The sequence below is a fragment of the Pongo abelii genome, chromosome 4, assembly GCF_028885655.2.
Source record: "Pongo abelii isolate AG06213 chromosome 4, NHGRI_mPonAbe1-v2.0_pri, whole genome shotgun sequence".
NCBI classification, from domain to species: Eukaryota; Metazoa; Chordata; class Mammalia; order Primates; family Hominidae; genus Pongo; species Pongo abelii.
The window spans coordinates 120,814,657-120,829,217 of NC_071989.2; the positions used below are offsets into that span (position 1 = coordinate 120,814,657).

General features: G+C 36.6%; 1 protein-coding gene across 17 annotated transcripts in view; it reads left to right on the top strand.

Annotated features, from left to right (window-relative positions):
- APC (APC regulator of WNT signaling pathway) overlaps positions 1-14,561 on the top strand; it is a 140,455-nt gene that overhangs the window by 49,643 nt on the left and 76,251 nt on the right. For all 17 annotated transcript variants that reach the window (XM_054555816.2, XM_054555817.2, XM_054555823.2 and 14 more), the window contains 2 exons: positions 9,246-9,330; positions 10,108-10,309. In XM_054555816.2, coding sequence (XP_054411791.1) covers positions 9,246-9,330; positions 10,108-10,309 — 287 coding nt within the window. The remainder of the gene's footprint in view (positions 1-9,245; positions 9,331-10,107; positions 10,310-14,561) is intronic.

Sequence of the window (14,561 nt, forward strand, 5' to 3'; positions counted from 1 at the left end):
AGATATACCTGAAACCAACCATAAATTTTATTTTACTCAGCATGTGCTTCAGCAGACATCTTGTGAATCCATTAACATATTTCCTTAGAATTGGACATGTGGTACCATAACAATTACAGCCCTATAATGAAATTATGTCTCTTTTTAAGGTTTTATGCTGTGAAAGAGCATAAACCATGACCTGTTTATTTTGTCTTAGAATATTGTTTCATGTAAACACTTTTGAAACCATTGACACTTCCTACTGTGGGTTAAAATTAATCCACACAATAGTTATTTCTCCCAAAATCACTTGCTAGACTTTGTAATACCTTATATAAACTCGAATCACCTTTCCTGTTCATTAATCTCTTTACCCCCAAAGAAGGCAAAAGGAGGCTGGGCACCGTGGATTACACCTATAATCCTAGCACTTTGGGAGTCCAACCAGGAGGATTGTTTGAGCTCAGGAATTTGAAACCAGCCTGGGCAACATAGCAAGACTGTTTCTACAAAAAAATACAAAAATTAGCCAGGTGTGGCATACATCTGTGGTCCCAGCTACTTGGAAGGCTGAGGTGGGAAGATTGTACTCCAACCTGGGCAAAAGAGCCAGACCTGGTCTGTCTGAAAACAAAAACAAAAACAAAAACAAAACAAAACAAAAAACAGCAAAAAGTAGGTCTCCTCCAACCCGATTACTTAAAGTCTAAAATTTATGCAGTAGTACCATCTAGTGGCAAAAGAGGACACTGCTTTGCTATTTGATCATATATGTCTTTGTAGTAGCCAGGGAAATAAGTGTTTATGGGTTAGGGAAATGTGAACACTGTCTATTAAGGAAATATTTATTTTTAAGTATAATGATGTTATTGTGTTTGTGTTTAGAAAGAATCCTTGTTTAAATATACATATTGAAATATTTACAAAGAAGTTGTATGATGCCTGAGCTTTATTTTCAAAATAAGTCTGGGGCAGAGGGGTAGAAATAGAGGAAGTGGATATGGGTGTAGATGAGACAAAACTGACCATGAATTGATAATTATTGATGTGGGATATGAAGGTACATGGGGGTTTGTTATAATTTTCTGCATACTTAGGTATATGTTTGAAATATTTTGTAATGAAAATAACATAGAGATTACATGGAATTTAGATGATATGAAATCAGATAAATGCAGAATTGTAGCTAATCTTAAAAAAAGTTGTGTGGTATATTTTTTACTCCAGGGCTAGAGCCCTCCCCCCACCTTTTTTTTTTTTTTTTGAGACGAAGTCTCACACTGTCGCCTGGGCTGTGGTGTGCAGTGGGGCAATCTTGGCTTGCTGCAGCCTCCGCCTCCCGGGTTCAAGCGATTCTCCTGCCTCAGCTTCCCGAGTAGCTGGGACTACAGGCGCGTACCACCACGCCCAGCTAATTTTTATATTCTTAGTAGAGACGGGGTTTCACTGTGTTGGCCAGGCTGGTCTCGAACTCCTGACCTCCTGACCGTGATCCACCCGCCTCGGCCTCCCAAAGTGCTGGGATTACAGGCGTGAGCCACCGCGCCCGGCCCCCTCCCCACAACTTTTTTTTAGATGGAGTTTCGTTCTTGTCGCCCAGGCTGGAGTGCAGTGGCACAATTTCGGCTCACTGCAACCTCCACCTCCTGGGTTCCCAGAGTAGCTGGGATTACAGGTGCCTGCCGCCACGCCTGGCTAATTTTTGTATTTTAGTAGAGACAGAGTTTTGCCATGTTGGCCAGGCTGGTCTCAAACTCCTGACCTCAGGTGATCCACCCGCCTCGGCCTCTCAAAGTACTGGAATTACAGGCATGAGTCACCGCGCCCAGCCTACCTAGAGCTCTTTAATTGACTTTAAAATGCTGAGTATAGCAACAAGGTAAATAAGGCATTGTAGAGATAAAAAGCTGAAAGATGGCATGGTGTAGGGAGAATTATCTATAGGCAAGTTATTGAAGCATTTACATCTTTGTTGCAGTTTGACAAAATTTAATATTTATAAATTGGTCTATAAACTGTAAAACAATATACATGTAAAGTATATCTTTTCAGAAAGTAAGAAAAAAACCAAGATCAACATTTCAGAATGTATTTTGAAGATGTAATTATCAAGCGTACTTATATCTGGTAATGAAAAGCATCTTTAATTATGATATACTGAAATAAATAAAAGTGGGTCAAGTAGCAGCCTCCCTGAAATGACACAGTTGCTCATAGATAAATATCACTGGTATAACCACAGCACATTTCATCTCTAATGAATAATTTTCTTTCTTTTTTTCTTTTTTGTTTTTTTGAGACCGAGTCTTGCTCTGTCACCAGGTTGGAGTGCAGTGGCATGATCTTGGCTCTCTGCAACCTCCGCCTCCCGGGTTGAAGCTAATCTCCTGCCTCAGCCTCCCGAGTAGCTGGGACTACAGGCGCACACCACCACGCCCAGCTAATTTTTGTACTTTTAGTAGAGATGGGGTTTCACCATGTTAGCCAGGATGTTCTCAATTTCTTGACCTTGTGATCCTCCTGCCTTGGCCTCCAAAGTGCTGGGATTACAGGCATGAGCCACCGTGCCCAGCCTAATGAATAATTTTCTAATGTTTCTAAAATGTTAAAATACTTTAAAGACAATGTGTGATTATATAGTGTAATTAGTCTTTTAAAACTGAGCTTCCAGAATTTTAAAATACAAATGAATATTCTCTCCTTCAAAAAAAAATTTTTTTTTTTTTGTATTTAAAAGCTGCCACTTCTCAAAGAACTTTTTGAAACATTTTTTTTTTTGGAACTGCTTTGCAATTGTATTCCATTTTCTTTTAAAAACTCTTCAAAATCAAGGGCCTCTTCTAGGTTGTATGCAGTATGCAGCCCCCAAGAAATCTGTCCCACTCAAAAACTAGAAAACACTGGATAAAATACAAAAATCATACTTTTAAGGACATTGGAGGACTGTGGAATCATCAAGCTCTTTATTAACTATAATTCTTAAGAAGAAAGAACCCTTTCTAGATAAGCTGAGATTACTGGTAATTTTCTTCCCGGGGGATATTGATTCTGGGTACCGATTGAGATTCATCATTGGCACAAGCAGGAGGATTTCACTGGGAGAAAGAAACTCTTGAGGCCTTTCTGCAGGACTAGGTATGAAAGAAAATGAAATCGTTGGCAGCCTTGACAAACATGAGGGCAGATGTAGAGATACTAGCATTTAGAGGAGCTCTAACTGCATGGCTCATTTTTACCATGAGATATTAGCCGAGTCTTGTAGTGCAGGAGACTTGGGATAGACTGGAAACGCAGAATGTTAGCAGGCGAAGTCCTGCTAGAGGGAGAGACATGTTACTTTCACACCACAGGTCTCCTCAAGTCATTTGCCAGATTTTGAATTTTGTAGAGCAGGATATTAAAGACCTGAGTTTACAGCCTCCAAGGGATACAACATTTAAGGCTAGAGAGATAAATGCTACCAGAGAATAAGGCTGAACTAGAAAGGCAAAGTGAAATATCCCATATTCCTGCAGTGTTTAGGAAAGACCTATTAGAGGGAGACCTACCTAGTATATCAAACATGACTGGTTTTCCATTCAAGATAAGTGTCAGATTTTGATACTGTATAGGGTAAGAAGTTAACTGCTGAGGAGATGGAGACCTTTCATATTTTCTATCTGAATATAGAGGGACACACTCAAGGAGCTGGGAAAACCAAACCAGTTGGTTGTGAACTTAAAATTGCAACTAGGTCTCAATCCATTTTTTTTTTTCCAAGACAGAGTCTCGCTCTGTCGCCGAGTCTGGAGTGCAGTGGCACAGTCTTGGTTCACTACAAGCTCCACCTCCCGGGTTCACGCCATTCTCCTGCCTCAGCTTCCCAAGTAGCTGGGACTACAGGCACCTGCCACCACGCCTGGCTGATTTTTTGTATTTTTAGTAGAGACGGGGTTTCACCGTGTTAGCCAGGATGGTCTTGATCTCCTGACCTCGTGATCCACCCTACTTGGCCTCCCAAAGTGCTGAGATTACAGGTGTGAGCCACCGCACCGAGCGGGTCCTAATCCATTTTTAGTTGCTAATTGGATTGAGGAGATCAGACCCCAACAATGGAAAAGGCAAACTCTCTAGAGGAAAATACTATCAATCATCTTAAGTCTCTTTTGTTCTTGTATACACAGTTGGCATACAGTCAAATGTTATACAAAATGCAGAGAAACTGGAAGATTACTGATAATCAAGGGAACAAATAGGTAATAGGAGCAAACTCAGATGATCCAGATGTTGCAGTTAGTAGTCAAAGATTTTAACATAAGTATTATAAATGTCTTGAAAAAAAGAAAAATGAACAGATAAAAAATTTTGACAGAGAATTGGAGTCTATAATTAAAAGGAATCAAATAGATATTCTAGAACTGAAAAATATATTTGAAATTAACATTGGATAGGCTTAACAGCAGGCTGAACACTGAATTAGTGAACTAGTGAGAAGACAGAATTAGTGAACTTGAAAAAAAGATCAGTAGAAAATATTCAAACTGAAGCACAGAGAAAAAAACCGAAAAAAAAAAAAAAAGACAGTGGCTTCTAGAAGAAAACATAGGTAATAGCTTCCTGTCCTGGGAGTAGGCAAAGATGTCTTAAACAGAATGCCAAAGCACCATAAATAGAAAGAAATTTGATAGACCTGATTAAAACTAAGAACTCTTGTTCATCAAAAGACTCGAGTGTGCTTCTAGAAGAAAACATAGGATAATCTTATCTATGTGGCCTTAGGTGGGCAAAATTTCTTAGGACACAAAAAAGACTAAACATAAAAATGTATAAGATAAACTTCATCAAAATTAAAAACCTATGCTTTTCAGGAGACTTCATTAAGAAAATGAAAAAGTAAGCCATAGAGGAGAAAATATTTGCAATACATATATCTGACCAAAGGCTCAGTTCAGAATATATAAATAATTCCTTCAGAATATATAAATAATTCCCACAAACCAGTAACAAAAAGACAATCCAGTTTTTAAAATGTGACCCAGGAACTTGAAAAGACAACTCAAAAAGAAAGATAAATGGCAGATAAGTCCATGAAAAGGGATTCAGCATCATTTGGCATCAAGGAAATGCAAAGACTGTTTCACTCCTACTCAAATGACTGATGTTTAAAAGACTGATCACACCAAATGTGGAGCATTGGAATGCTCAGGCATTGCTGAGAGAAGTATTAAAAACCATTTTGGCAGTTTCCTTTAAAATTAAACCCTATGACTCAGTGTTTGCCCTCCTAGAAATGTACTCGAGAGAAGTGAGGGCAAGTGTCCACTAAACAGTACAAGAATGTTCATAGTGACATTCTAAATAATAGCCTCCAGACTGGTAACAGCCCAAATGCCCCTTTAAGAGGAGAGAAGATAGATAAATTGGGCTGTATTTATACAGTGGACTGCTACATACTATACAACATTTAAAAATAATGAACTGATAAGGCAACAGCATGGACAGATTTCACAGGTACTATGTAGAACAAAAGAAGTGAGACACAAAATACTTATGTACCGTGTGATTCCATTTATATGAAGGTCAAGAGCGTGCCAAACTCTTCTGATAAAGAAGCCAGAATAGTGGTTACCTCTAGGAAATGAAGATTGGTAAAAGGAGCTTGAGGGAACCCTCTGGGGTGCTAGAAATGTATCTTCACCTAGATAGTGATTACATGGGTGTGAAAATTCACTGGATATTTAGGATTAGTGTATTTTACATACGTGTGTTGTGCCTCAATAAAACAGGAAAAAAATTACTTGAGGTCAGTTTTTATTGTGGAATAGCCATAAACTGTTCACAGCAAACTAGTAAGTAATGTAGGTCATATTGGATGATACCATCTTAAGGCAAAGTAACTGGATGTGACTGTAAATGTACACAGATTTTGTTGATGAGGTTCATAACTCAAAGCACTTACAAAAATAATTTAACACATCATTGGAGTAAGTTAGTAGCTTTCCAAGGTGACTACTTCGGGAATCTTTTTAAAAATTGTTTGACTTTAAATCTGATTTACCTTTATGCTTATAGCTATCAATAGATTTCTAACAATGTGTACAGAAATTTTTAAAAATAGAACTTTATTACAAGTTGAGTATATTCACTATTAAATTAGGAAATGCGGACAAAAAGAAATATCAAAATCAACTATTTTTTAAAAAAATTTAAATCCCATCACCAGAGGTAAAAGTAACCTTTGATAGTATATATATATTTTTTTCTCTATACATTTATGCAAACTTGCATTTGATGACTTTTTTTTGCATTTGATGACATAATTTTTTTCTGTGTAGTTTATTGTCATCTTTCGTCAGATTATGTATTTTACAGTTGCATAGTATTCCATTGTATGTACAGCTAAAAAATGCTATGGTTTATTTAATACTTATTGTTGGACATCTGAATTTATATGGCTTTTTAATTTCTTTTTTTAGCATTTTAAATTTTTATTATTTCTTTTTAAAAAGACCATTAATGTACCATTAGTTTTGAAAAAATCAGATGTATGTCCAATGATGTACCAAGGATTTTTTATTTTTAAACTTTTAAATCTTTGTAACTTTTCTAAAAACAAGTAGGATTTTTTGTAAAACATTGTTTAAAAAGTATGACACAACAAGTAAAAAAGAAATTGCTTGTAATTTCAGTCTCCATAGAATAACAGTTAACATTTTAATGATTCTGCTTTCAGCATCAGCTTCACCTGAGAACTTGTTCAAAATGCAGATTTTCAGCCTCTACCCCAGGCTTACTGAATCAACAATCTATGTTTTAACAAGGTCTTCAGGTGATTCTGATCCATGCTGACGCTTGAAAAGACTACTGTAGGCTTTGGAGAAGAAACTTACAAAGAGAGACCTGATTGGCCAGGCGTCGTGGCTCACGCCTGTAATCCCAGCACTTTGGGAGGCTGAGGCGGGCGGATCATGAGGTCAGGAGATTGAGACCATCCTGGCTAACATGGTGAAACCCCGTCTCTACTGTACTAAAAAAAAAAAAAATTAGCCAGGCGTGGTGGCGGGCGCCTGTAGTCCCAGCTACTCGGGAGGCTGAGGCAGGAGAATGGCGTGAACCCGGCAGGCGGAGCTTTCAGTGAGCCGAGATCGCGCCACTGCACTCCAGCCTGGGCGACAGAGCAAGACTCCGTCTCAAAAAAAAAAAAAAAAGAGAGACCTGATCAAAGCTGTGCCTTAAAAAGGTTGCTCTGACAGCTCTGTGCAAGGTTGACCACTTAGGAAATTATTTTCATAGTTTAGGTAGGGTTAATAACAAGATAGTGGCAGTAAGAATATGAAAGAGATAGCTGTAAGAGAGATAATAGAGGTAGAATCACCAGAAATCCATAACTGGGAATGTGAAGGAAGAGGTGCTAAGGATTTGAGCTGGAGGAGAAAGAGAAGGCTGATGCCATTTAACTGAGAGAATACAAGGCAAAGAACAGGCTTTATTGGGACAAAATGCCAGTTCAGTTCTGGACATTTAGATGTATGGTACCTATCATACAGATGTAAAACATCCATCAGTTGGTTGGAAAAGTGAGTCTGAAGTTTGCAAGTGAGGTTAGGATTCGAGACATGTCATTGGAAATTAACTGCTCAAGGGTAGTTGTTGAATTGTGAGACCGGAAGCCTGAGAAACAAGGATAAGATTAAAAAAGGATTATTGAAGGACTAAAACAGTAGCAGTGGATGGAAAGAGAACTGGAATCCTGGAAAAATCACAGGTAGTCTCCAGTGAGAGTTCTTAAATGGAAGAGATGGTGCCCTGAAGTTTATAGTAGACATTTTGGTAGGCATACTCACATTCAGTAAAGGAAATTATCCCTGAGCAAATTTGTTTTCTATTCCACAAATGTAAAACACTCTGGAATATTTTGAAAATAATCCAGTCACCTTCATGCCCCCACATCTACTTACCCAAGCCTTTCAAACTCCAACATGGTCTATTATTTGAAGGTCAGTTACTAAGGCTATTTATTAACATAGGAATTCTGGGGTTTGGGGGCGATTTCTTTGTTTTTGTTTTTTAGCTGAGGTCTCACTCTGTCACCCAGGCTGGAGTGCAGTGGTGAGACTGTGGCTCACTGCAACCTCAAACTTCTGGGCTCAAGTGATTCTCCTGCCTCAGCCTCCCAAGTAGCTGGGACTACAGGCACATACCACCACTCATGGTTTTTTGTTGTTGTTGTTTGTTTGTTTTTTAATTTTGTAGGGACAGAGTCTTGCTATGTTGTCCAGGCTGGTCTCAAACTCCTGGACTCAAGTGACCTTCCTGCCTTAGCCTCCCAAAACGTTGAGGTTACAGGAATGAGCCACCATGAATGCTTACAATGTCACTGTCAAGATAAATCAGTGAAACTGTCTTTGCTCCAGTCACTCACTTTTTGACAGGTTTTCCTTTTAATGTATTTACAGATTACTTTTCTATAGGGGAACACTCCATTTAGTTACAAAGTTGCAAATGTTCAAATATTTTGTCTTGCATTCAGGAAACCTGATTGGCCAAAGAACTATGCTAGGAGCTAGAATGGAATGCCTCAGTAAATGGAAAATAATATAAACTATTATCAAGTAGCATGCATTAAGAGCCAAAGTTCACAAATGTCATGGCAGAAAAACTGGTAGAAAATGAAAGTTTCCAACATTCTTTGAGAAAAAATGATCAAGAAAGGAATTACATGGGAAAGAAGAAAAGCATCAAAAGTCAAGAAATAGTGAACATACAGTCATTTGAATGTATGCTAATTGTAATTTAGTATACTAGCAGAATATACTTAAATGTGGTATATAAAAGCTTGAATGTTGAAGTTGTTAAATAGATTATGTGTTAATTTGGTGTTTTTTATGGTCATGTTGGTGCATGCTTAAGAGACATGGATTCTAAACATATAAGTAGCTTTTGTAACTTGAGCAAGTCTCTGGGTCTCACTTGTTTTATCTGAAAAATGAGAATAATTTGCATTGTTGGTTTTTTTTTTAGGTTAGAAATAATGACTGTATCTTAAGTGTGTTTATAATACCTTGCACGGAGACTCCCCATAATCACCATTATCACAAAATATCACTACTATTATTTGGCCATGATTTATTTATTAATAATGAATAATAGGTAATATGTATAAGGTGCATGTTTTCAGAGTGATCTGAATTTTTTTCTCAGCATACTTAAATGTCAAGAAATACAGAATCATGTCTTGAAGTTATTTAGAATTTCATGTTAATATATTGTGTTCTTTTTAACAGGAAGTACTTAAACAACTACAAGGAAGTATTGAAGATGAAGCTATGGCTTCTTCTGGACAGATTGATTTATTAGAGCGTCTTAAAGGTAGATTTTAAAAAGGTGTTTTAAAATAATTTTTTAAGCTCAAATTGTCATCTTTAGGTGTGTAGATCCAAGTACAGCTTCTCTCGATTTGGGTGTTGGTATCAGTTTTCTTGGTGTGTTAGCCTTACCGTCAGGATGTAATTGTTAAAGTACAAATAAATAAAAAATGTATTTGTGTGTCATTTCTTCAGTTAAACATTTAACTGGCTTTGAATTAACTATTTTAAATCCCTTCCTTAAATAATTTTCAGCTCTTTTTAAAGCTTGTTGCTATTCTGCCATTCACTAAATAGGACTTTAGTATTCTATATGCCATAGACTTGAGCCTACTGTCTCATTGGAAGAAGTATTGTCTTCTTCATTCAGGATAGAAATACTTTAACCTTTTCACATATATAAGTTGATTATAATTCATTTTTTGCAGTTTTAAAAGGATATCTTTCTCATTTTGTTGCTTGAAAATTCAGTGTCAGAACAGAGAAAGTGCTTGATAATAATTGAAGCCAGACAGAGAAATTACTTTTGGATTCTAAAATATTATTTAGAGGAAGTCTAAGGAAGTACATTTTATCTAATTTTCCTTTAACATACTCCTTATTTTTACCCTGACCCAAGTGGACTTTGCAGGGAAAATCCTAAATAATTTTTGTTTTCAGTCATGTATATTTGTGGCTAAAATGTAAACCTAATATTTCACTTTAAAATAATATAATATTAAGAATATTTTAGACTGCTTAAAGCAATTGTTGTATAAAAACTTGTTTCTGTTTTATTTAGAGCTTAACTTAGATAGCAGTAATTTCCCTGGAGTAAAACTACGGTCAAAAATGTCCCTCCGTTCTTATGGAAGCCGGGAAGGATCTGTATCAAGCCGTTCTGGAGAGTGCAGTCCTGTTCCTATGGGTTCATTTCCAAGAAGAGGGTTTGTAAATGGAAGCAGAGAAAGTACTGGATATTTAGAAGAACTTGAGAAAGAGAGGTAACTTTTCTTCATATAGTAAACATTGCCTTGTACACTCCAGTTTATTGTTATTTTGTAATATAATACGTAAATTGTGAATTTATAGTAGGTGATAGCTAACACTTAGAGCATTTTGCATTTTTAAACTCAAAGATAGCATGTTATTGATTGCACTTACATTAAATCTAAAAATATAAACCAGGCCGTTTCCTGGGATTCTGAAGACCTATTTTGTCACTTATTTTGTTATTTTGTTTGTTTTTTGGGGTTTATTTTGAGACAGGGTGTCACTGTGTCTCCCAGGCTGGAGTGTAGTGGCATGATCTTGGCTCAGTGCAACCTCCACCTCCTGGGTTCAAGCAGTTCTCGTGCCTCAGCCACCCAAGTAGCTGGAACTATAGACGCCTACCACCATGCCTGGCTAATTTTTGTATTTTTGGTAGAGATGGGGTTTCTTCATGTTGGCCAGGCTGGTTGTCACTTAAATACTTTGACTACTCTGTACATTGAGTAATACACATAATTATAATATTTATACGTAGTTAAAATGTATAACTTGCCAGATACTTTGGCCCACACCTGTAATCCCAGCTACTCTGGAGGCTGAGGCGGTAGGATTGCTTGAGGCCAGGAGTTCAGGACTAGCCTGGGTGACATAGTAAGACTCTCTTTTTTTTTTTTTTGAGATGCAGTTTCACTTTTGTTGCCCAGGCTGGAGTGCAATGGCTCAATCTCAGCTCACTGCAACCTCTGCCTCCCTGGTTCAAGCGATTCTTCTGCCTCAGCCTCCCAAGTAGCTGGGATTATAGGCATGTGCCACCACGCCAGGGTAATTTTGTATTTTGAGTAGAGACAGTGTTTCACCATGTTGGTCAGGCTAGTCTCAAACTCATGGCCTCAGGTGATTCCCCCACTGCCTCAGCCTTCCAAAGTGCTGGGATTACAGGCATGAGCAACTACACTTGGCCAAGACTCTGTCTCTTTACCAAAAAAAAAGTAGTAACTGATTTTTATTGAATTTCTGATTATTTGTTGAAGTATATTCAGTAACTACTAGATTCAGTAAAAGATGACTCTTTTCATTATGGAAGGCCCACTACAAGTGGCCACAAATGAAATACTTCTTTTTTTTTTTTTTTACTTTATAAATAATAATTGTACATTTTATGGGGTACATAGTGATGTTTCTACACATATAATTTATTGCAATCAGATTAGCGTATCTGTCATCTCGACATTTATCATTTCTTTGTGTTAGGAACATTCACTATCTACCATCTAGCTATTTGAAACTATGTAATATTGTTAACTATGCTCATCCTATGGTGGTATAGAACACAGTCCTATACAGTAGTGTAGAATACAGTCCTGTACAGTAGTGTAGAACACAGTCCTATACAGTAGTGTAGAATACAGTCCTGTACAGTAGTGTAGAACACAGTCCTATACAGTAGTGTAGAACACAGTCCTGTACAGTAGTGTAGAATACAGTCCTGTACAGTAGTGTAGAACACAGTCCTGTACAGTAGTGTAGAATACAGTCCTGTACAGTAGTGTAGAACACAGTCCTATACAGTAGTGTAGAATACAGTCCTGTACAGTAGTGTAGAATACAGTCCTATAAGTAGTGTAGAACACAGTCCTATACAGTAGTGTAGAACACTAGAACTTATTCCTCCTATCTAGCTGTAATTTTATATTCTTTAACAAATCTCTATCTCTTCTTTCCCTCTGTGTTTCCTAGCCTCTAGTATTTACTTTTTACTTCTGTTAGTAAAAAGTAAATTTTTCTTTTTCTTCTTCTTTTTTCTTTTTTGAGATAAGAGAGTGCAGTGGCGCAGTCTTGGCTTACTGCAACCTCTACCTCCTGGGTTCAAGCAATTCTTGTTCCTCAACCTCCCGGGTAGCTGGGATTACAGGCACGCCCCACCGCATCCGGCTAATTTTTGTATTTTTAGTGGAGACGGGGTTTCACCATGTTGGCCAGGCTGGTCTCGATCTCCTGTCCTCAGGTGATCTGCCTGCCTTGGCCTCCCAAAGTTTTGGGATTACAGGCATGAGCCACTGCGCCTGGCCAACAAAGCATTTCTTAATGTATAAGTTTTAATACCTGAAAAACAAATTGCTTGATGTATGGAATGAGTTCTGATTTTTCACAGCTAGTGTATTGATTCTTCTCTTCCTAAAGTTAACATTATCTGACTGCACATACCAGAATGTAGATCATTATCAGGAAGTTCGTCAAATGTTTTATGTCCCCTAAAAGATTCCTTAATGCACATATTAAGGAATATCTTTATTATCTTTATATTTCTAAAAGTTCTATTAGACATTCAGAAAATGGTAAAATATATAAAAGCTTCATATTATCTCAGTGACCTTGGTTAAGTTATTAAATTTTTGTGCCATTTTCTTCTATAAGATAAAGATATGTTTCTACTTTATGGCATTATTGTGAAAATTGAATATTAGTATATAGGAAATGCCCAGCATATCTCCCTGAGAGGCAGAAGACCTTTTATAACTTTCTCTCCAGTTTCATATATGCCCATTTATAAAAATAGGGATAATTATCTGGACCAGAAATGATATTTCACTGTCTTTTATTTCTTAAGTTTACATAAGTCTCTGTTTCATACATTGATCCTAGACTATTGAAACACCATCTTGAAAAATAAGGAGTGAACTAGGGTCCATAATCTTCCATCTCTTTTTCCCCTTTGAGCTCTATTAAGAGGCAAAGGGCACGCATACTAACCTTTCCTTACTTGCTTTCTTTTCCTTACGTTGCTTTATGTAGGCAAAGTCCTGATTTTATTAGCAGAGAGAGGGAGTTTCAGAGAAAAATATTAATTTTTGAAATAAGTTTTACTGCAAATACTAGTAAACCTAACAAATACAGCAGTAAGTGGTAAGGAATACTTGTAATAAAAATGTTCTTAGTTTCTGTCTTGACATTATTTCTTGCTAGTCTTCCAGAGTTCGTTGCATCTAAATCTAGGAAAAGCTTATTTCTCTGTTCAAAGACTTAAATGCAATGATCTCCATGTTTTATTTATTATATAATACCACTGTAAATAACTTTAAGCTAGTATTCTGACTTTTAACTCGAAGTGGAAAATACATTTCTTTTTAAAAATATTTAAAGGTGCTTTAGCCTTTTCTGTTGTTACTATAGAAAAGATGTCTTGTTTTTGTTTTCGTTTTTCTCCCAAAATATGGCCCAACTTCTAATTCAGGCTTTATTACACACTATAAAAAGTTGCTTTATCTGGAGAGAAAGAGGTATCAGCATGGTGTTGTTAGAAGGTTTTCAACTCTCACTGATCATTAGTATCACTAGTTTAGCTTTATAAAGCATCATAAATGAAAAGTATCAGTATTCCTTTCCTATATTCAGTCTCATTTCCCATGAGATAGTTACTTCTATAACTCTAAATAATATGTTTATATTACTAGTATTGGACTTGACTTACTGACTCACCACTCTGAAAGATGAAGATTTGTTAAATTCACTCAATTCTCCATCCAGTTTTTAATTCTGTACCAATTCTTTGGTCGAATTTGTATACATGTACACATAAGCAAATACACATACATATATATAAGTTCTATTTCTTGTTCTTTCCTAGGAGTGACTGTGTCTATTGAAGCCCCGCTGTATAAGATTTGGCAACTGTGTGTTTACCTTTATTTTGTTAAGACTGTTAACAGTTATTATCATACTATATATATTTGAGTCTTCATGTTTTTTTTTTCTGTAAATTAAGCATAATGTTGGTGTGAAATAAGTGGGTTTTTTTAGGACTCTGTAGTTGTTGGACACTGTGAGTCAGTAGTATGCCAGAATTAATTTTTGCTCCCCATTGATAGAATATCATACCCTTTGTGCTGTTTAAAGGAAGATGATGCTATTTGGACTGTGTCTTTCTTATATAACTCTTTGTTTTCGTCTCAAGTTTCTAATTGCCTTTTATGTTTTCGGGAGCAGAAACTTGTGCCGTTATGATAATATGAGGATCTAGTTTCATTTTATTCATAAATAAATTTTTATTGGAGCCAATGAATTTTTCTGATCTAATTTGTACCATTTGCTTCCTGAACCTGCTACAAGATTGTCATACCATTGTTGTCATTATGCTTCCCATTTAGGTCTAATATGTTTGGGTATTCTTGACTCTTGCTATGTTGGAGAGAGATAAATTGATTGTGTGATAGTATACTTATTTTGCTCTCACACTTGATTGATAGTTCAGGTAGGTTTAGGTTC